Raw genomic sequence first — 23,917 nt, forward strand, 5'->3', positions numbered from 1 at the left:
ACCAGGCGGGACGCAGGCAGTTGCTGCCTGGCATCCCAAGAAGCCAGCGGCTGCCACCCAGCTTCCCAGGACTGGGGCAGCTGCTGTTTACCTCCCAAATAGGAGGTGGGACTGGGTGGGAAGCCGGTAGCTGCTGCCGTCTCCCCCAGAAGCAAGCGGCTGCCACCTGCCTCCTTTCACTGGGTTTTTTGCCCTATACCCCCTGCCTGTGTCTCGTGTACCCCCAGAGGTACGCGTACGACAGGTTGAGAAACTATGGCTTAGAAGATTCCAGAGCTCTAGTCACTGCTAGTTTTGCATATTTTTAAAGCAAGTTTGAAAATGCCTACATAGCCAATCCTTTTTCCATTTTCTTTCTGCTTTTTCTCAACCAGGAGGTTGCTGCTGGTTAGCTTATCTCTCCATGAGACTCCTACCTCTCTCACACCCTCCATCTTCTTCCCATTTGAGAAAGAAAAACTCACTTTATTACCTCCATTCTCCGCTCCAGTGCTCTGGCTGCAGAAAGGGGTTAAGGGGTGCCATATGCAACTGTGTTGTTCATACATCCCTGGCTGTCGTGACTAAAAAGTATTTTTTAAAACCTCTTAATGTTCCAGTATGTTGGGTTTATGTAATTAAGAGCTCAAAATATGACACAGTCAAGTCATTTCTAAGCACATCTTTAAAAAAAGTCTTTAATGACTATTCAACTTGCCATGTACAGCATGATATGCTTTTCTTTCATAGTGGGCATTGATGTTGACAATGAAGAAGACAGTGCAGCTGAGAGTGAAGAAGAGGACAGCAAAACAGGTAATCAGTGATAGACCATTTCTAGCCTACATTCAGATATTTTCTTCTTGCAGTGCATGACACGAGATGCGGAGGCTTAATCCAGTTGGGTAGGTCTCCGCTTAACAAAATGACTGGTTCTAATAAAGACATAGGGTGGATTTAAGCTAATCATCTGAAATGAAGAAGTCTATAGCCTATTACCATTCTTTTGAGACATCCTGATCCCATAGTTTATGAATTATTGTAACCATGTTTTGATTGTACTTCACTCTGAATTTTATATTTAAACTAATATCTTTGGAAAATATCTCCAGTGTTTGGAAGGCAGCAGGGCAGTGTACCAGCTAGGATGATAATGTAATGAGCTCGGTATTTTAAACTGTCAGGGGTATAGGAGTGCGGTGAGCTGTAATCATAGAAATGTAGGTCTTTGAAAGGCTATCTAGTCCACTCCCAGTGCTAAGGCAGGACCAAATATACCTAAATCTTCCCTGATGGGTGTTTGTCTACCTCTTCTTAAAAACCTCAATGATGGAGACTTTAAAATCTCCCTTGAAAGGCTATTCCAGAGTTTACCTATACTTATAGTTAGAAAGTTTTTCCTAATATCTAACCTAAATCTCCCTTGTTGCAGATTAAGCAGATTACTTCTTGGCCTACCTTCACTGAACATGGAGAAAATTGGTCAATGTCCTCTTTATAACAGCCCTTAACATATTTGAAGACTTATCAGTTCCCATGTCAGGGGAGTTCAGATCGGGTTCCGGCAGCACCATCTGGTGGTGATGCTCTGGGTTACGTTGCCCTGTGGCAAGAGTCAATGCCCACTTTGTCCAGTTGTGAGAGTCAATGGCTGGGGATAGCCTTGATGCTCTAATTTTCCCTCTATCAGGATCTCCCTGCTCCATTGGGTTCCAACCCAGGGCCCAATGAAGCAGTTATTCAAAAATGTGTGGCCTACAGGGCAGGTGACCCTATACTTGCTCCGTGGGCCACTTCCTATACCAGCTTCTGTTCCTCTGTTGGTGTCACTGGTTTGCCTCTGGGTCCCTTCTGGAATTCTCTCTGTCTGTGCTCCAAAGGGTCTTTCTCTCACAGTCACGACTTGTCATTATCGATCTCCATGATTGATTGGCCTGTAGTGGCTTGGCGCTGAGCCCTGGGTCCAGCCGCACGGGGCCTCGGTGGCTTCTCAGCATGAGCCTGCAACACATAACTGTTCCCCTGCTTTGTCCCCTCAGACTGAGCTAAACTCCCAGCAGAGGTGGCTGGGCAGGTCTTTCTGGGCCCAGAACTGCTCCTTAACTCTTACTTCAACAGTCTGAGGTTTATACACTTCATCACATCCCCACTTAGTTTTCTTTTCTCAAGACTAAGCATGCCCAGTTTTTGTAACTTTTCCTCATAGGTCAGGTTTTCTAAAATTTTTATCATTTTGTTATGTCATGTGCAGCTGCAGAATACCATATTGATAACAGAAATTCCTTTTGTGTGTGTATGTGTGTGTGGAGATGAACTGCTGTTTTTTTTCCTCCGTCATGATTGTGAAGATGAAGAAGAATCTGAAAAAGAGAAAAAAGTAGCACCCAAAACCAGAAAAGGAAATGCCAGAGGGAGAGTCAGGAAGGATTCGGAGGAGGAAGAAGAGACAAGGACAGCTGGGCAACGCAGACAGAGAAACAGGAGAGCACAGAGGAAACAGGCTGGGAATGAAGACAGTGATTCTGATGATGAATCCTGCAAAAACAAGAAGAACAGAGCAAATCAGATATCCAAGCAGCAGGAGCCCAAAGAGGATAGAGGCGAAGACAATAAAGGGGGCAGAAAAGGAAGAGGCAAAAATGAGACCAAACAGGGAAAAAAACCTGACGAGAAAGGGAAAAAGGAGAAGGACAACAAGAAAAAGAAGGATAAAAACAAGAACGGTTCAAGGTAATTAATATTATTATCATCATCTGAAACGTATCTGTACTTATGGTTATAGTTATGAAGTACCCACACCCAACATGACTCCCTTAACTATCAGAGCCAACTTTTCAGAATTGATCAAGGTCAGAGTTTCAGGGACTCAGGACTCACAATCGAGGCCACATTTTCAAGAGCTTAGTTCCCTCAGCTCCCATTGTGCCAATAGATATTCTTCCACTTATTGTTATCATCTTCTATTATAAACATTACATAATTCTGTTAATAAAAATGACCGATGGAAAAAATGTAAAATTGAATGAAAACAGAATGTTTTGGACTGGATTATAAATTTCATTACAGGAGGATATATTCATTTAGGTTAAATAATTAGAAACATTATACAGACTAGAACATTGCTCATGGGGATAGCAATGATAATGTTTGAGGAATAACTAAATATAGCTATCTATTCCTGGAGATACCTCGACAACATTGTCTTCTTAGACAGTGAATGGGGCAACTAACAAACTTATTTGAGAGAACAAGCTATTGTAAATAAGGACAACCAGAGTAGGGGGGCTGTCCTTTCATCTGATATTCTAGCTTACGAGGTATGTCACAAATTGACATCTTAAAGATTTTAGAAAGTAATTGTAAGAAAGTTGAAATGAGTCAAGGAAAGTTTTTTAAGTCGCTTATTGTTTAGACAATTTCATACAACAACAGAAGGAGTTTAAAGGATTTATTTTTATAGGCAAGCACAAATAACATATGAACAAAGAATGATGTGCTGATGATCAGTCTGGCATTAATTCAGATAGAGCATTTGCAAACCTTGGGGGAGGAGGAGAGGGCAGAAGGTATGAGCTCTTTAGTACGTCCATGTGGATTCATCCCAAGAAAGACTACCTACTGGTTTAAAACTGATGCACTGCTTCTGGCTTCTCAGGCAGAGTGGATAAGCATGCTGAGAGAAAATAAGATGTTAGGAATGAAAAAAATAAACAAAAAAAGAAAAGCATAATGAGGAACCTTGGAGCATACACTGCTAACTTTTTGTAATGTTGTACAATAATTTGTTTTCCCTGCCTTCTGTCCACATTCGTCTGTCTATGTCCATATTCTGTCCATGACAGAACTCTACCACTCATCCTAACATTACTTAGTTTCCTTAACAGCCTTCCGTGAAGAACCTTGTCAAGGTCTTTTTGAAAGCTCTGAAAGCCTTCCATCTAAACCTGTTCATTATTATAGGGCCAGATTGTGATACTCCTGCACTGAGTAGCACGTTATGAGTTGTCCCACTAATTTCACATAAGCAGCATTTAAATTGATTGTAAATAAAGACAGAACACAGCTCTCTGGGCTCCAAAAGTCCCTATACTTGAGTTAAAGGAAAACTGTCAGATTTTTTTGGCCCAAATTAATTAAAAAAAAAATTAACTGAAACCAAAATTTTTCACAAAACAATTTGATTTCAATTACGTTTTTTATTTTTCTGATGAAAATAATTCCAAATGGAAGAGATGAAAATATTTGTTTTGCTTCATTTTGAATTTGATTACAAGAAATCAATGTTTGTTTTTGAGGAAATATTTTTTTTAAACCAGCTTTAGTAGATCAGACTAGTAGAAGTTGTAATATATATTTTATTCTGCCTCATTTGCAATCTCTCTTTCATTCTGTACAGCATCCCTTCCTTTCAGGTTCCACAGTAACAAGATTTATTTTTCATACACCCAAGCTCCCTGACCCCCACTCTCACACTCTTCTTGGAACTAGCTACAACACTTTTAACAACACAGACATTCCCCTGTGTCAAAGCGAATCCTCCTCAGTTGCCTTGGTAAGAAAGGTTTCTGGCTGCTTTGTGCTGCCTCAGCTGGAAAAGGACAAAAGATGTAGCCCCTTTATCATAAATAGAATAATATTCAATTTCTTGCCAGTCTTTCTGCTCTTTTTTTTTTAAGGATTAGCATTCAAGATCCTCATGATGTTATCCACAAAACATCTTACTTTTGATTTTCAGTAGATTGGCCTAGGTCTTCATATAGTTCTTCCACTTGCTCATCTCAACACCAAATAAATAATAAATATGTCTGATTGGCTTTCCGCAAGGATCTTTCTTTCTGGAGAGGTTTATTTCCAGCAGTGTGATTTTTTAATGACATGTGCATGCTGAAATTTTATGGATGATGTGTTCAACTTCTTTAACGTTCAGCTGTCTCTAATATGTAGCATTTGATTCTTTACTAGCCAACCTTCTGATAATTGTAGGATCCTGTTTTTCTTTTTTTCTGACTCAGTCATCTCAAGTGCTGTTTTTATATTCTTCCCACATAGCATTTGTTGCCAAAGCTAGAGCTGGGTGAAGATTGAAAAAAAAAAAATATTTTGATGCCTTCCAAAAAGAAGTACACCAGCACAGTCAAAATGAAGATTTTTTATTAGCTTTTCATAATCATTCATGCTGACAAACATTTTGGTGCAAATATTAATAGAAAGCGCATTTTAGGTCCATAGCTGAAGTCCGGTTCATCACATAATTCATTGCATTAGCAAATGGAATTTGTTTTGAAGGAAATTTGAAACCGTTTATAAATCCTTGGTCATCCCGTCAGGAAACAGAAAACACATTATATGACTTAAGTAACCAATCACAGCTCAAATATCAGTTAATGCATATCAAACTTTCAAAGATGTAATGTCAGCAAGCAATTTTTGAAGTTCATAGGCTAGACTTTGCATGTATAATCCATTCCTAAAACAAATTCAAATAGCAAACAATTTCCTAAAGGCTTCAGTCCATTCACAGAAAATTCAGAACAGGAAAAAGGGCTAAATTCATTGGATATATTGTTTTTGTGAATTGTTTGTTCAGCTTTAGCCACTATCCTCTGCATTGAGTTGAGTTCACCAATTTTTAAGCATTTTTCCCCATACCGCTGCTGCAAAAAATGATTTCTGATGCTGACAGTTATCTGTTTGTAGTCATATAAGGGAAAGCAGTAAGTAGTTATTGTCACAGTTCAGGGTGACCACACTTGTATCTCCCTCTCATGATCCCTTGACAGCATCACTTTAGGTTCCTGGCTCCTCAGCCATCATCTCTCTTTGGCAGAGACCAACATCTCTCTCCCTCTTGACCAGGTTTTTTTCAGGCTGCACAGCAAGCCAGATTGCCTAGACAGGGCAGCATCTGCACTTTACTTTCTCTTCAGAAGCTATGGGCCCACAGTTACATGTTACCACACAACTTTTTATAAGCAAGCACATTTATTCTTAAGGTGAAAGCATTACAGAGAAGACATATTAAAAACAATTAAAAAAACTACACACATGCCAATAGTTTACACCAGAGATCACCCCCAACTGCAAGAAGAACTCTGGTAGGAGTCAGTCCTTCCACCTCTTCTAGAAGGATTGGGCTCCCCTTGGACAGAAGGTTCTGTCCATTTGCTGGATCAGAAAGAGTATGTTTAAATTAAGACTATTTATCCAAAAGTCCTTTCTTTGTCTGTTGGTCTCTGGAGAATCTAGATTGAGCTAGGATATGCAAGCCACCCAGGAGGTGATACCTCTCTGGGGGGTTACAACATGGCTGATTTGCTTTAATCACCACCCACTGTTTTTTGTTCCTGGTGGAACTATCGTAGCCCTCCCTCATGGAGTAGAACATAATCATACTATCAACCATTCATTTAAAACAATGGAGCCCAAAGATACTACATGGGGTTGCAATATTTGTCACATCTCCCACATAAAAAAGATACATACAATTCCAGCCCATAATAATACATAAGCTTAATACCAAACGATCGTTCAATGATATTTCAGGAAATTACCATATCTGTCATAACTATCTTTAGCCATGTTATGCAGTCAGGGATAGTTATGCAGTGGAGGGAATGTTACTCAGCACAGTCTCATATCCAGTACATTCTGAACTACCCACTAACAGCGTGGTACCAGCTCAGCTTTACTGTGGTAGTGTATCTGTATTTATATATAATTGGAGATGGGCCACTGCAATGATGTTTGCATCTTCATTGGTTTTAGACTAGGGTTTAAGTTTAATTCAGGGATAGGTTTGACAGAGGTAAAATCTCATGACATTTTGTTTCTACATAGCAGAAGTCATGTGAAATTGGATGATCTTGTGAGAGTTCCGAGATTTGTACATTTGCCAAATCAATTTCTCATGCAAACAGATGGGGTCACAAGATTTTAGTCACATATAAACTAAGACTAGAAAATAAAGCCCTTTGGAACCAAAGCCATAGGGTGGGATTGAAATCCAGAGAGCAGAATATGACACAGGCTCCTCCCAAATTCAAAGTGGTTCAGATCTGAACTTTTGGTTTTAGCTCCTCTCTCTATAAAACACGCATAATTTAAAAAGCCATATGGTCTGTCTTTAGGTATTAATAACAAGATGGGTGATGATCATTATTGCAATTTAAAGTTCAGATTATGACTAGCTCTTCGCAGGTGTTGGGGAAGAGAGAGAGAGGGTATGACTCCTCCCATTTCAAACTAGCCAACAGAGATGAGCCTTCACGGGGGTGGGGGGCGCGAATATTGTACTGTTTAACAGGGTTTGGGGCTGCTGACCACATTCCATCCCCTAGAGCCTCAGACAGAATTCTGGCTTTAATCATAAACTGAAAAAAACTGGGGGGGAAATGACTCTCTCAAAACTTCAGTTTGAAAAAACACCCCCACCCTCACTGGGTTTAAACACCCTTTTAAAAGAACCTATACAGTGTTTCAAACTGGGTATCCTTACTTGAACCTTTATATCTAACAGATTGGGTTACCCTTGAGGAGATCTCTTGCTCTGTAAAGGCCTGATCCACAGCTCATTGAAGGCAATGGAAAAAATCCCATTGGCTTCAATGGCCTTTGGATCAGGTCCTACATCTCTGTCACTGTCATAGTCCAGCTCAGTTTCAGTACTTCAGGCTCCAAATACTTCATTTCAGGTTCAGGGTTACAGAAATTCAAGTTCAGAGTTACAATTGCAAGTCACAGACCTAGAGGATCATCTAGTATTTCACGTTAAGGAGCTAGCACCAAATATCTGCCTAAGTGACACTTCCTATTACCCTTAAGTTTTTTAACTTACTGTATTTATTCCTCCATTTTTGTTTGAAGCTCTGATTCTGACTCTGAAGAGGAGCCAATTACAGAGGAGGAATTGGCCAAGCTGAAGGAAGAGGTGGAAGAGAAAAAGAAACTAATTGCCACGTTACGAAACAAACCATGGCAGATGAAAAAGAAACTAGATGTCCTGAAGTATGGTCTGATTTGATAATGAATAACACTGTCACTTTGGTATTTGCACTGTATACTCTCTTCTTACTGTTTTTCTCAAGTTTTATCTTTATTTCTATATCTTTTTACCTAATCAACTTTAAGCAGCCTTAGCAATCAGACTCTTTTAAATTTTTTTAAGACCATCCTTGGGACTTCAATGGCCCAATGCTCCTTCACCTCCTTTAGATCTGGGTTCAAATTATGAAGGAGTCAGATCTGGTTTTTTTTCCATTATCCACCCTGATCAGACTTTTCTGATCATGATCATTTGCCATCAATTAGAAAGGTCACTATCTTAAGAGCTGCCCTGAATGCCATTTGTCTGCTTTTGTATGCTGCAATTTTAGCATATATTTCAAGATTCATGGAAAAATTCTCTGTCTGCTAATGAAATGAATAAAAATTTAATTGAATTTGAGAAAAACAAGACATTGGGAACTTTGACTTCACATTTTATGCATTTGTTGCCAGCACAAACTTCCTTTGGCCTTAGTGAATGCCCGACTTCCATTTTCACTAAAGCTAAAAGGTTGTTTTCACTAGCAAATAAGTTTCCAGTGGAAATAAATGCTTACAATCAAAATAGATGAACCAGACACAGGGTGAGGGAAGAGGTGTAACACACAAGCAGAGTGAACAATGTGATGGCAGTCATGTTAGTGCCACTATTTTTTTTGGGGGGGGGGTCCTTAGGGTTAGTTAGTAGGGGATCAGCTAAATGGAAAGAAAGGTGAAGGGAGAAGAGACATTGAAGGGAAGGGGGGGACAAGATAGAGGAAAGGAAGGTAAGGGTGAAAGTGAAGAGACTGTGACAGAGGACCAGGCTTGGAGCAAACAGCCAGTTGGCACAGGGCAGAGAAAGTCCAGTCAAAACTGGAGAAAGTTCTCAGAAAGTCCTAACATCCCTGTTTTGTCTGCCTCTGGAGTCTTTGGCTGGTTGTTCCTCTCTGCATTTTTTTCCCAAGGCCACGTGTTGAGAGGGAGAGACAGGTGGCACCACCTGGATTCTAGTACCCCCAGAGTAGAGGAGGCCTGCTTTGGATAGTTCTGGGGCTCCAGGGGGGGGTTGAGGTGGCTCTAGCTGGGCCCCATTTTCTCCCCTCCCTCCCCCCATGTAGCAGTCCCTTCTTTGGCTGCTTTGTTTGCTTAGCAGAAATTTATATAGTTCCACGCAGAGCCCTCAGGGGTTATAGTTTTGTTTCCACACCCACTTGAGTCTGTTTAATTGAGACAGGCCTGGGTCTCATGTATTTTCTCTTGAAATGATCTGAAAAATTCATCTGAAAAAGGTAGAACATTTATGCCTTAGCAGAACTGGCAAAACACATGAAATGTTGATCTTTCTGTGGGAAGCAACTTGGCCATGTTGAGTTAAGTGATGTTTTGCAATACAGAAGTCAATGCAACTATGAATTAAATGAAATGAACAGGAATAGGAATAGGAAACTGTGCAGCCCTGCAGTGTGCTTTGGTAACCTGGCTTCCTCTGTGCCTGCCTGCCCTCCTCCTTGTACCCTCTCTGACTGCTAGCACTGTCCGGCCAGCATCTTCTAGGAAAGGGACTTATGGTCCATGCTTTTGACCAAGGGCTCCAGGCAGGTACTTCTGTACACACAGGCTCCTCTGAATCTTGCAATTCATTTTTCTTCTCTTGAGAATCCCCAGCAAAGTTACTCCAAGTGTCCAGTACTTCCAAATTATCTTAAGTCAAGAATATCTTGGTATATAAAGCATCTTTGAGTACCTACATGGGGAATAGAAATTTGATAACAGAGGGCTTTTCAATCTAGCAGAGAAAGGTGTAACAAGATCCAATGGCTGGAAGTTGAAGCTAGACAAATTCAGACTAGAAATAAGGCTCTAACATAACATCCTAAGAATGGCCATATCGGGTTAGACCAATGGTCCATCTAGCCCAGTATCCGGTCTTCTGACAGTGGTCAATGCTAGGTGGTTCAGAGGGAATGAAAAGAACAGATAATCATGATTTCACCCATTTCTAGCTTCTGGCAAACAGCAATCCGTGAGGGTAATTAACTACTGGAACCACTTACCAAAGGTGGTGGTGGATTCTCCATCACTGGACATTTTAAAATCAGACTTGGATGTTTTTCTAAGTGATATGCTCATAGGCAGCACATAACTTTTGAATTTGGGGAGGCTGGCTCCCCCCTGAGTCCCCACCCCTGCTGTGCCTCCTCTCCCTGAGACCCTGCCTCACCCCTGCTCAGCCCCCTCCCACACTGCTTACTCCTCTTGGCCCCCCTGCTCTTGTTCCGCTTCATCCTGCCCCCATTCCACTTCCTCCCCCAAGCTCCCTCCTTCCTGCTGCTTGCTCTTGTGGGGGGTGGGGAGAAGCGGAGCAAGCGTGGGGGCCTCGGGGCCAGAGGCCGAGCGGGAGCTTCCGACAATAGCAGCTGTTTGGGCCTAAGCCTCTTATACCCACCCCCATGGATATGCTCCAGTTCAAACAGGAGTTAAATCAGGGAAATCCTATGGCCTGTGTTATACAGCAGGTCAAACTAGATTTTCACAATGGTCGCTTCTGGCCTTATAACGTATGAATCTGTGAATTCAGAAAATGGAGAGAAATTTCAGAAAAATCAAAGCTCCGCAGAATACTCTTTATCTAGTCTAGGACTGTAGAATCCTCACCTAGATAGGATAACCCTTGTAGTTACAGTCTTTAAGTAGGAACAAAAATTTCATCTTAAAGTTCAGTTTTCTCTTCCAGCCTTAACACGGACATGCTCTCTCTCATTTTATTGTCATGATACTATAAAATATAACTGTCTGGAGACAGCTGATGCACATTTTTTACAATGAGAGTAATTAGCCATTGTAATAACATACCTAGGGACAGGGCAGATTGCATCATCCGCAGTCTTTAAATTAAGACTGGACCTTTCTAAAATATATGCAGTTGCTCAACCAGTAGTTATGGGCTTGAAGCAGGAGCCACTTGGTGATTTTCTAGGGCCTTTATTATGCAAAAGATCAGACTGGGTGATCATAATGTTCCCTTGTGGCCTTAAGATCTGTGGATCTATGAACTGTTTTGTAAACAGGTCCCCTGACTCTATTGCTATTATAATGTGGTGGATATGTTCTCCAGTGTCTGTTAAAGTTCTCTCATTGTTTCTCTGTGGTTTATGCCCCCTTTTTTTGGGTATTCTGAGTGTGGGATTTTCTGTTAGGCAAACACTGAGCTCTTTTAAAAATCCCACCCTGGGATATTCTGTTCTTTTTTGATGTTATGATGTCAATTTTTTAATCAAGATATTCTTGTTCCTTTAACCGTTTTAATTATATGTAAATTAATTTAATTATTCAATTTTAAATTTAGATTAGTTAAATTATTATATTTCTGATATCCAGACTGGGACACTAGAAGTGTGTTAAATTTTATTTTCTCATATCGAAAGGTTTATGTGAATACACAAATATGTACCAATGTGTTCTCTAGTGTCTTTCCAAAACAATGATTTCTTTTGTGGTGTGCTAAACACACAGTTCTCTTTAAAGTAGGCCTAGGAGCATTGTAATAGCTTACCCCAGAAAATATCTGCGTTCCAAGAGGAAATGACAGTTCTTCAGATCAGTTCTTTATACTGAAATCTATTTTTATAAACTGATGACTCACATGTGTTACCTTCTAGCTATATCAATACGATTCCAAAAATAGTTAGAGTTTATACCAGACAATCCTATTTTAGATTGCCACTTATGTATAGAGATTCAGACCTCTGCTCAGTGGAGAAAAACAAAACAAAAATTAGAACCTAAAAGCTAATAACCAGGTCCCATTTTCAAATGAAGGTGCCTAAAGTTAGGCATCTAAATCCATATTTGATTCCCCTCCATAAGTGTCTTGATTTCACTAGATTTCATTGAAATCAATGGAGTAGTGAATGCGCAGCACCTATGGAAATGAAGCCAGTTATTTAGGTACCAAAAGACAGACCTACTGTAAAATTTTCCAAAGTGTCTAAATCCCATTTTCCAAAGTGATTTAGGCATTTCAGACTCCAAGTCCCACTGACTTTCAATAACAGCCTTAGAGCTTGTTTACTCACAGTTTTTATGCTGTTTTAACTATATCTCTTTAGAAACAAAATTAAACCCCCTGGAGCAGACACATTTATATTGATATGAAGGTGCTTATATCTCCATAGCTTACCCCTGTATGGGGGAAAAGAAACTCAAAACTTTATATAGACTGGCCCTAAGTGCCAAAGTCATTTTTGAAAATGGGCCTTAGGCTACTTAGTCTCTTAGGTGCTTTTGAAAATGTTACCTCTAGGTACTTAATTTTAATAACCCAAGTTTGAGAATGTTGTTCTTAGATTTTAATTTTTAGTAATTATTTGCTTCAACCACCTCCTGGCTCTTTTCTGAGCAGCTGTACCATCTGACTACCTGAGCTGGGAGGGGATTGGTGTAATTAATTTCAAATAATTATAAAATGAAGGAAGAGAGTGTGTGCATCAATGCTCTATAGTTAGAGGGAGGGAAGCTGTTCCATTTTGCTTGTTCCAATCTCTAGAAAGTGAGATTTCACTGGAGCTTGTCTCACAATTCTATCAGTTTCCTTTGCTTCCACTTTTCCTTGGTGAAAAAACATTAATGCAGAAGCTTTAGTTAAACTTTCATGGCAAAGTTAGAGTAATACGCCAGTATCACACTGACCAGAAAAGGTGATCGCATTGTAAAGAATTTCATTCTGCTTTTAGAAGGAAGTGTATTGTTTTATTCTTTGCTCTTTAGTTTTGTTCTGAAAATGTATGGCCTATACATTTTTAATGTTCTGGTGCAAAGCTAGAATTCACATACAAAAGACACACTTACATTACTTGCTTATGACAAATTTGGGGTTCTAAATTTCTGTAGCACTCTTCCCCAATCTTCAGATTTCACAGACAGCTCTCTGGGTGTGTGTGTGTGTGTGTGTGTGTGTGTGAGAGAGAGAGAAAGAGATTAACTAGGTGCATCATCCTTCAAACAGCCTCATAAGGAATATTCATGCTGAGATATGGGTAATGTTCAATAAGAGCTTATGCAAAGGCTTTGCATCTTGGTAATCTCAAGAAATCCATAGTGGGTGGCTGAACATCCTGCTTAATTTATTTGAGGGCAAAATTTACCCTTTGATGGAATGCTCTGTCCCTTGCTAGTCCAACCCCCACTAATCCCAAAAATTTTTTCTCTGCGGGGTGATCTAACCTATATGGTATGTAAGATTCTGTTCTCATTTACTGGATAGAAGGCCAGATTCTCTGCACTACCCCAACAACTGAAGTAGTGAAGGATGGTGATTCAGCCTCTCTGAATTTCCTGGCTTCAGTGAGATTAGACATTTTGCATTTCCTTCCTCCTTCTTGTTCAGCTACCTGGGCTTTTTCTGGTTTCAGCTGGCGTGGGACAGACCATTATTCCAGGATGTGCCTATTCCTTTTGCTGAGTGTAATGCCTACGAGAGAGGTCAGATGGGCCACTTTGGTGAATAAAGTGCTTTGTTTATGCTAGGAAAGTTACAGCATGGGCAGTGTCTGTGTAAACTTCTCCACATTACCAAGCCCATGTGTATTAATTCTGAAATGGAGGGAGAGTCCTTAAGGATTAGAAGGTAGTGCAAACTGTCCTCTGTCCTCTTCTCTTTATTTGGGGGGTGGTATTTTCTGTGATATGGATACTTATCCTCTAGGAACTGGCCTGAGACCAACATGTTTCACAAAGGCTACTCCAATGGTAATGACCTTTTGCTGCTATTTACCTGAACTGGATTTGAAGAAAGTGAACCTACAAATGATGTTTATAGAGATATTAGACAAGTGACTTAGTCCTAGATATAATATATTATGGGCCAGCTCTTCAGATGGGGCAAGGTGGTTTAACTCTGTGAAATTTACACAGGTTTACATCACCTGAGGATGTGAGACATATGGGTGTATCCACATCTATCCAGCCACCTAGTTTTCCAATGTTTCTTAGGTCTTGGGGGGTGACAGGAACACATTTGAAAACTGGGCTTCTGTATTTGGTTTTGGAGTACAGTTCTAATTCTCATTGCTGGCATTGGTCAGTTACATTTTACACACACGAGGTATGGACTGTATAATCTACAGAGGCCATTAAGTGCTACGTAGTCAGATCTGGCAGCGTACTCTATTAAATTGCCATGTAATCCTGCAATTATGTGATAGTGTGCCTTGTAACTATTATAATTCTCCCTTGTTTAACATTTTTTGTTAAAGGTAAAGCTACACAATAAAGTCAACACCAATGTATGAACTGCAATTAAATGAATGATAACAAAATATGAAGGAGATGGCAGACATACATCAAGCCTGTATCATTCACAAAGCAGCTCCAAATAAATATGGAATGCCCAGAGAATCATAAGGCAATTTTGGAGTGGCTGTAGGAATGGTGACAGTCAACAAAGGATATTTGGGAGGGTCCCTAAAACATAACTGGCTCATATAAAGTTAAAAGGAGGAGGGAGAGAATCTTCAGGCTGTTACTAGTATCCTTGGTAAGGGAAGTAGAGCCCAGCTGCTGGTGCTGAGTTCTACAGGCACTGAGCTTGGTTCCACTGGAATCACTGTTAACTCTCTCACTGACTCCAGCGGGAGTGGATAGGTACCAACTTTTTTCAGTGGTTGATATTCTAAATAAGAGGGATGAGTTTTGTGTGTGTGTGTGTGGGGGGGGGGGGGTGTTTAGAATTTGTCTTTTTTATCCAGTTTTTTTCTTTATAATCCAAAGTAGCCATGAAAATTGATGTATGATAATAGAATATTCTATAAATGCAACATGACAAAAACAAACCAACAATCACAAGCTTCTCTTCTCTGTGATATGAAGGAAAAAATGTTCATCTTCAGCTATGATCATCATCCACATGTATCTGTACTTTGATTCTGTTGCTATGAATTTATTGGCAGCCACCAAACCCAGCTGGGCATTAAATGGCACCAGAGTTTGTCCATTATTACTGTTGAGCCATTTTCCAAGCTAACTGCCACCTGGCAACAATTGTGTTGCTGTCAACTTTTAGCCAGTCTTCTTAAGGCTTACGTGGAGAAGGCCAAGGTGATCAATATTAATAGGACATTTCTTTTTAATGACTTTTTACATGTTGGTGACTGAAACCTTCCTGAACTGTTACTGAAAAATATGAGCTAGCCACTTGAATCCTCTTCACCAGCAGCAACCTCTAAGTGCTGTAATACATCCTCTACCTTGTAAATGCTGAACTGCCCTACATGCAGTATATCTAGCACTTTGGAAGCTGCAACCGCATACCTAGGATTAATAATTAACCTGGGCTACTTAAGAGCAATATTACCTGGTCCCATGAAATATTTATTAGCTCCTTGTGTTGGCAATTAGATTAATAAGTTTTCTCTGAACTCAAAAAAGTTCTCACAGTTAGCTAAAGGGGTACACTTTGGCCTATCTTGTGATATAGATAATTTACCTATAACACGATACCAGTGATTACAAAGCTCACTTTTGTCTTTCAGTGTTGTTTTTGACACTGCCTCATTTTTGTGAGATTGTATCATTTTGCATGTAGTCTGATTTTTTTTTTTTTTGAAGATGCTTCTCAAAAATGTGCAGAAGGAATTTAATAAATTGTTGCAATGACAGGACTGCTTTTCCTCTGCTTCTCACTTTTCTTAGCACAAAGTGCAGAGGCTTGTTATGATGCTCCAGGGATGCACAAATAAAAAATTCTTATTCTCAAAACTGAGGACTGAGGTAATTAGCATTTCAAAATATGTTTAGGAAATAACAATGTGCATCACATACAAACACGTAGAGGACAGGGAAATACATTCATTGGCTAGATATAACCTGATTGTCACATGTTTAAAGCCAGGCAGGACCCAGGAAGTTTTGGAGGGAGTGCAGGAAATTTTCATAGTTTCCCCCTGACCTACAAATCATTGAGGGCCTGACTTTGATCTCACAGCAAACAACCTAGAAGTAATCATTTTAATTCAGTGGAATTAACTTGGAACAAAGCCATTGAGAGTCTCTGAGGGAGGAGAGATGAGCAGGAGCAAGGAGAAAGCACTCTGCAGTAGCTGTTTGACGGCTGCAGCATCATAAGGGGCTTATGCTTTCCTTATTCGTTCCTTGCATGCAACTGCATACATGTTCTGTCTCATCACTCATGTGCCCTCTTTCAAGCTCTGCTCCACTATTAGATTTGCTTGTCATCTCTTTTGTTAAAAACTCCAGTGGGAATTTTTCATGGAATCCACTTGTTATTGAGATTTGCACTCAACTACTAATTAAATAGGGACTTGAAATTAGTCATGCAAGTGTTCCTGGATGCTGCTCATGGCTGGACTGCTGCAGAGCATGTAATGGCTTTTCTATATGTTTTCATGTGGCAGGTCCCCCCTAGGAGGATGTTATGCACTGGGTCTTCCTAAAGCTGTAATGAGAACACAAAAATGCTCTTTAAAAGTCAGCTATAACCAAAAATGCACTGCCCATCAAAGGAGAAGGCACATATGTAGAACATCAAGTGTCATTTTGACTCAAAGTGCTTTCATTCTGACACAAGATGCTGAATAGTAGCAAGCTTCTTTCATCTACCCAATAATACCATGTGGTATGTGTCTCCTTTTGTTTGCTGTGGGATGTGTCTGAGGCTTCTGAGTGAACCTTTAACAGGAATGGTGAGTGTTATCAGACCTGTATTCAAGTGCCCCATACTTTGCATAGGTACCTAGATTATGATAAGCAAATATTTCAGTATTAAATATACAGTGGAGCCCTGTTAAAGTGAAGGCCTCCCTTTCTATTTAAAAGAGAAGATCTGCATAAGTGTATACTAACTAGACTAGAATTGTGCATGGAACGCTGAAAGGCATCTAAAAGACCTGTTTTGTGAAACTGATTGCCGGAGTTTAATTTCATCTGAGATTGCCTTGGGCCAAATTTTTACAACGCATAAGCCCACGTACAAGTAAAAAAAAAATTGCATTTGTATGCATAGTTTCAACGTTTTGTATGTTAATTACAATCTTCTGTGTACAAATCAGTTAATTGCATGCATAAATGCCTAGTTAGGAGCCTAAATAACCACTGGCATGTATAATCTTCTGAGCTGTGTGTATGCTCATGAATTTGGCCCAGTGTGATTAGTAAAATTAAAGCCCTAAAAATATATAGACAGATTAAATACTGTCATGCAGATATGGAATTTTCATAACATGCACAAGGAACCACCAGGGACCTAGCCAGACACCTGAGGAAAAGTGGAGAGGAAGAAAAGCTTATCAGTCAATAATAAAGAGGAGGGGAAAGCCAAATGAGAGAGGAAGAGCAATGGGAACTTCACTGGGGAAAGACATGGGAACACACCAGTAGTAGTCTAGGAAACCTGGATTACTAATCCAAAGGGCAAGAAGTCAGTTTGCACTAGAAATTTGCAACCATTTTAGAGATCAACACAGAAAAGCTTGTAGACTACCAAGGTAACTCACTAGTTTTAAATGCTATTTGTTTTTTAACCCTTCCTTGCCAGAGAATCCAGGACCCAGAGAGGAATCAAAAATTATATTTTAGTGCCGAGGAAAAATGTAATAGGCATTTAAGGTGACATTCATTGCACTACAAACAGGCATGCCCAGTTTAAACCCTTGGATTTGATTGAGGGCTGGCATTCATGATCTAAAAGACAGGTTTTTTATATCTTTGCCTGTGGAAAATAATTTATTTGTTTTGGCTTAGTTAAACTCATGATCATTGTATAACAGAAAAAGAGAAGTTTCTGGAGAATTTTTATACCTGGTTATGGATGTATGATGTGTTAATGCACACTACAGAGGAAATTTTTTCATGTTGGTGATACTGTGTCAGGCTTTTGTTTGAATATTATCCATTTGACTTTCTAATCTCCTCTTGCTTCGCTTTGAGGAGTGTATTTTTTTATTTTGAAGACTAGAACTGTAAAATAAACTGAATGAATGGCCAAAAGCATATATATTAGCCATGGTACTACAGGTTATAATTTCTTCAACCCTTTCACAATCTAAGCCCTGTGCTTGGATGTCAAGCCTCCAAGAATCAACTAGTGCTACAGTAAGTAGTATTGATGCTGATTCAGTAGGTGACACCCTTCTGAATTGAACAAATGGTGTTAGAAGCGTCAGGGCTATTTCTAAACACCTGCAGTCATTCAAATCCCACAATATTTTTCATAAAAATAGAGGATATTAGCTTTGGTTTACATGGCAATTCTAAGTTGGTTAATTATATTCTTCTTACATAAAGTTCACCTGCAGTTTTTGTAATGTTTTGAAACATTGTAATGGTTTTCCTTGCTTGTGTGGATAAAACCTGTGAGCAGCAGATCTATGCATAAGAAATATCTCCAGTCAGACGCACTCAGGCAATGAGCCTGTTTGCACAACTTCCAGAAAAGAACTGCACCACAACTAGTAGCTAGCATTTCTCCAACTGCCCACCATTCTCCAAATGTCTAAACAGCAATTAATCAGAATGCATAGGATACTCTGTATTAATGCCATCTGGTGACTACCAACCATATAAAGTTTTTGATATGACTGTGAAAACATTGGATTTTAAGAAGTCTTCTTTCTTTTATCTAGCACTTTTGACCTGGTCATTCAGCAGTTAAAGCTGCCACCTCTCCTCAATAAAGGACCTATGCTGGTACCTTAGAGTCTGTGCTCACAAATAAGAATAAAATGGGGGTGGAAGAGACTAGTAAATGACTCGTCTCATCTGATCATAATTTTAAAGTGCCGATGTTACACAAAAAACTTAAAAACGTTTTAAGGATCTCTCTTTCTTTTTCCTTTCACTCTTCTATCATATCTATCTGACTAGGGAACACTAATAATTTTGTCAGTCAAAACTCTAATCTTCTGAAGCCAATTGAACCCACAATTATGAGAAAATAATTCAGAGACTGTACAATAGGACAAGACATACGTGGAGGCATTGAGAGGGTAAAATATATATTGTCTAGAAGAGAGCAGATACAAGGGACCATGATTATAGTCTATAAATATCTTCAGTGTAACAATTGAAATGAAATGAAAGAAGAATAATTCATATAGTTCCATGGATGAATGGATTAGGACCAATGGCCTGAAGAAAAGGAAATAATTCTTAAGAGGAAGTGCTACTGGGCAATAGGCTAGATTACAAAACAAGACACCATGACTGCTAATATTCAAGAACAGGCTAGATGGCATTAGCAGAAATTAAGTAGAGTTCAGTTCTGGAAAATGGAGTTGGCTTAGACTAGATGACTCAAGTTGGTTTCCTTTGGTTACACTATGAATGATTAAATTTCTGAGAAATACAAACTATAACAGCATTTTCTTAACACGTCATTAAGGGAACAGGGATATATGAAATTTGAGTATGGAGCAATATGACATGTCTTTCAAACACTGAAGTGGCAGGAATTCTTGTTTTACCATAATATAACCTTCATGCCTCTTTGTCCTTATTTCTCAGGGAAGCCCAGCTTTTTGTAGAAAAATTTGAAGGTGCCCTTGGAAAAGGAAAAGGGAAAAAGTTTTATGCATACAAAGTGATGATGACAAAGGTAAGGATTTTATTTAATTAATTTCAAACCTTGCAAAGCAATAGATTGCTGTAGATTATCACTCTCACTACATCCTCATAAATACCATCCCATAATTCACTGGCATTTTTGACGACTTTTGTCCTCCATTATCCCAAAGCAGAAGTCTTTACCCAAATCCATACCTGCTGATTAGAATCTATCTTCCAGACCCTTGCAAACTGTTCCATCAAGAGTTTCATCCTCTGGAGATTAAGACCGGGTTTCGGATTAGGCCCAGAATAAAGAAAGCCAATGAAGATCATGCTTCTTGAAAAGATTCAGAATGATCCACTCACCTCATTGTAACAGAAATACTAATGGCATATGATATATAGCAAACCTGCACTTTGCATATTAGACAGTGCTTTGATAGATTCTCTCTTTGCCTTAGAGCTGAGAGAATACTACAAAAATCTCTGCAAATATTTATTCAAATTTTTAAACACATTTTGCTTTAACCATATTCACTACCAATTTGGCTTCATTTTCTGCAGACATTTGTGCAACCACATTTTACTAGCATTAATGTTCACAAAAAAACCCAACAAATTTTCAACTTTCACACTCTGAAATTTGCCTGGAAAACCTGATTATAAGAGTTACATTTATTCAATCAAGGGACAGAGACACCACCATTTAGACCAACCACAACTAAGGAATACAGTTTGAATTTCAGATTTGGAATAAAACGTGTTAAGTGATCAGAAACAGTTCACAAGTTCAAATAATAGTCAAGAAAAATCACAATTTGTTCAGACATTCCACAAACAGAAAAAAAAAGGGCAAAATACAACAAATTAAGTATTTGTTACAAATGATTCACTCAGCTCTTTGCTGAATCTCAGAAGAGTGACTGAATGTATATGAGAATACAAAGAATGCTGCATCTTTTTTGTGTGTGATCCTTTACAGAAATGGATGAAATTTCAACGAGATTTTGAGAATTTTAAAACAGCGTGCATACCATGGGAAATGAAAATCAAAGAGATTGAAAGTAAGTACTTGCAGAAAACAATAAAATTGGAACTTAGCAGCAGGTGTACCCCAGATGCATCCCTGGTCCCAAGAAGATTTTTACTGCTTTTAAAAATAGCTTTCCAAATGTTTTATTCCTCAGAAGGGAAGATGGACCTGGCTTCTTAATTATCAGTGAACCCAAAATGATCTCTGTCATCCTTCTAGAGCATTGACACTCATTCTAGCAATCACAGCACAGGACACAGTCACATTCTGAACAAGAGATTATGTTTCATGAAACAATCTTCATAGTCAAAGCTTGTCTAACTTATAGCAAGCTGGAGCATGAATCTACCTCCCACTAGCCAGCCCCAGACTAACTATCCACATGGACCCTGCTGATGTACAGTTTGTTAACATGCTTTGATCTAGTCCTTTTTGAAATTGGACTAAGCGGCACATAGAGAAAGCCATGAGGCAATGGACTGATTGGACCTGAAAACTAAACACTCCTCTGACCCTTAAAAACATTTCTGCAGTTAGGAGTAATTCACTTTGGTGTGGCAGTGCCGTTACCCATGCTGAACCTGTTGTATAGAAAAAATGCATTAGACTTCTGTGATCCTGGCTCTCAATCTGGCACTTTTTAGTACCACTAAATTCACACAACTTGTTCTCTTAAGTAGATCAGCTGATCTAAATTGCTGTGCTGGTGTATGCGGAAACAGACTGTTTCTCACATAACTTATACCCAAACTATGACTTCCATCACTCTGCCTGCATAGCACTTTTCTTATTTTAAAGGGACAAATCCAGTGTACCATAAACAGCATTGTAACCACTATATCTAATTGCAGAGATCATACATATAATCATCATGTTGACTATTTGGTAGTGCAGAATTGGGTAGGGAGAATTCAGTTGCCATTGGAAAGAACTGGAAATCAGAGGGTTTCAAATTTGTTGAGAGGTTCTTTCAATAAAGTAAGAGAAAGAGCTGTTTATCTAACCAATGCTGAAATTATTTTACAGTGTTATTTATAGTTTACTTTAGTTTTACATCAACTGAGAAATGTCCATGACTTTCAAAAGGGAGTTATATTTTTATTTATTGTGACCTACTCTGGGTATGGGGTTCTTTCTGGGAACTACGTGCCGGATCACCGGCCGCATTCACTAAATGGAGATCCTGAAACACAGAGAAGTATGTCTAAAAATACTTTAAAATTCATTGTAAAATGTATATATTATATAGTCTTTTGTGAAAATGTATTTGGCTTGCTAAGGCATTAATAACTAATCATCAGAAATATCCTTTAAAGTCTTAGCTACCATGCAGATAATAATGTCCACTACAGATGCCACTGATAAGTTTAAACAATTTTCATGACCCAATGTTGAAAATAACTCTGGAAAAGTGTTCTTGGGATACAGTTTATAGGCTGGCAGTGTTGTTTGCCTATAATATGCTATTTATTTAAGCATTCTTAAATCATAGCATACAAAATAAAGAAAAAGAGAATATTATCATGGATATCACAGTGTGGATATAATATTGCAAAGTATTTGCGATTAGTGTCGTTGCAAAATTTGAGAATGGTTTTATCATAAGGTAAGCTTTATATTTCACAGGGAGAAGGCCTTTCAGTAATGACTTACATCACGAACAAATCCCCTCTGAAGGAAACTTGGCTTAACATCACAGGGGTTTGAGTGGGAGCCTAGTCACTGATCAGTCAATTATAATGCAAGATTGCTTTGCTGAAGAGGGCTTTGAACACGCAATAGATAGTGTCAAGGTGGCCATGAGCAGGAAAATGGTCAACTGTGAGTTTTAGCTGATTTGTTGATTTGTATTTTGTGTTGCAAAGCAATCCGAGGAAAGGTGGCACCAGACCAAAAAGAAAGGGTAACTCATCACATAATAACTTGAAACACATGGCATCATTATCAGCAGAGAACAAAGCAGTTTATTCAATCATGGGGGGTATAATTTCACACACAAAGGAAGCTGTTGAATAAATGTAGATAAATCAAATTGAGAGCAGGAGACAGGTGGTTCTTTTGGTGGGCTGGTAACAGAATAGAATTCATTCTGGGAACCCATGTGAATGATACTTTGATTACATTTGGTAAATAAGTGGGCCTGAACTGAGTTGTTTTGCCATTAAAACCCACATATGTTTCAAGTTACATTAGTAGGAGAAGTATGTAAAAATAGACCTGGATAGTTTACTGATACTGTGTCTATGTACACTTCTTCTCTCTCCTGCAATGAAATAAGCTCTTTTCTCTCTTCATGAGCTTAAAGATGCCTGGACACTCAGAATATCACAGTATAAATGTTACCTTTATAATGACCCTCAAGAAGTAGGATTGTGAAATTTATCTTTGTTAAAAAGATTAAGTTTGGACAGAGACCAAGCATGGGAAACTGTTTTGCCCCAGGGGAAACTATTTTGCAGCATGAACTAGCATGATCACTACACTGCAAATGAACATGTTTTTACTATACAGGCTTCCATGGATAGCATGTATGATTATCTAACCCATATCAAACAATGAAGTCTAAAGTTTGAAATCTAGAAGCTCATCAAAGCAAAGCATATAATGCAATGATGAAATGACTGAGTCAGATCTTCAGAACTGGCTGTCCCCCACCTAGCACAGCTCAAGGGAGGGTGGACATGAAGTTACTTTTAAGATACCTCTATGCCAGTCCACTCATCCTGGAGCCACCAGGTGCTTGTCCAGTCCCAATGTGTACTTAGGTCCATTAAAACACCTGGGAATTTGCTGATGTGAAACTTAAGGTCCTTTATGTCAGCCCAGAATCAATTACACCTAGTGACTCCTGGCCTGATTCCTTTTTATGCAGCTATGCACCCCATGACAGGATGGCATAGGAGCTGAGGATTCTCCTATACAGGGGGAAACCAGTTAAGTTAGCTTTCTGGCTGTTTGGTGGCACAAAGGGTCAAGAACAAGTCAGAGGCAAAGCCTGTCCCTTTGTCTTGTAAAAGTTTGCTACTTAAATGGAGTTACTAGTGGAAGTATCTGGGAAACTAATATTAGAAATCATAAAGGTTTCCTCTCATAGGAGCTGAAAAGTTTAATGTGCTGGATAAGCGGTGCCAATTGCAAATGCTAACATAAAAGCTCTAGGTCTACATAAACAGGATTAGGCATTTCAATTCCTCTGCAACAAGGGTTTTGGATGATTCTCCCCTCCCTAATTCAGTCCCAGCTAGTGACAGTTTTAATGGATAACTACAGGTCAATAAACGTTAGAATTAACTAGGGCACAAGGCTAATCTTAACTGATAT

At 39.1% G+C, this 23,917-nt stretch overlaps 1 protein-coding gene across 1 annotated transcript in view; it reads left to right on the forward strand.

Moving 5' to 3' along the window:
• TMC1 (transmembrane channel like 1) overlaps positions 1 to 23,917 on the forward strand; it is a 71,070-nt gene that overhangs the window by 5,016 nt on the left and 42,137 nt on the right. The window contains exons 2-6 of the mRNA XM_067568565.1: positions 730 to 786; positions 2,334 to 2,709; positions 7,843 to 7,983; positions 19,522 to 19,612; positions 20,546 to 20,627. Coding sequence (XP_067424666.1) covers positions 730 to 786; positions 2,334 to 2,709; positions 7,843 to 7,983; positions 19,522 to 19,612; positions 20,546 to 20,627 — 747 coding nt within the window. The remainder of the gene's footprint in view (positions 1 to 729; positions 787 to 2,333; positions 2,710 to 7,842; positions 7,984 to 19,521; positions 19,613 to 20,545; positions 20,628 to 23,917) is intronic.

This window comes from Emydura macquarii, unplaced genomic scaffold (assembly GCF_026122565.2).
Source record: "Emydura macquarii macquarii isolate MOO-44397 ecotype Brisbane River unplaced genomic scaffold, CSIRO-AGI_Emac_v2 contig_2897, whole genome shotgun sequence".
NCBI classification, from domain to species: Eukaryota; Metazoa; Chordata; order Testudines; family Chelidae; genus Emydura; species Emydura macquarii.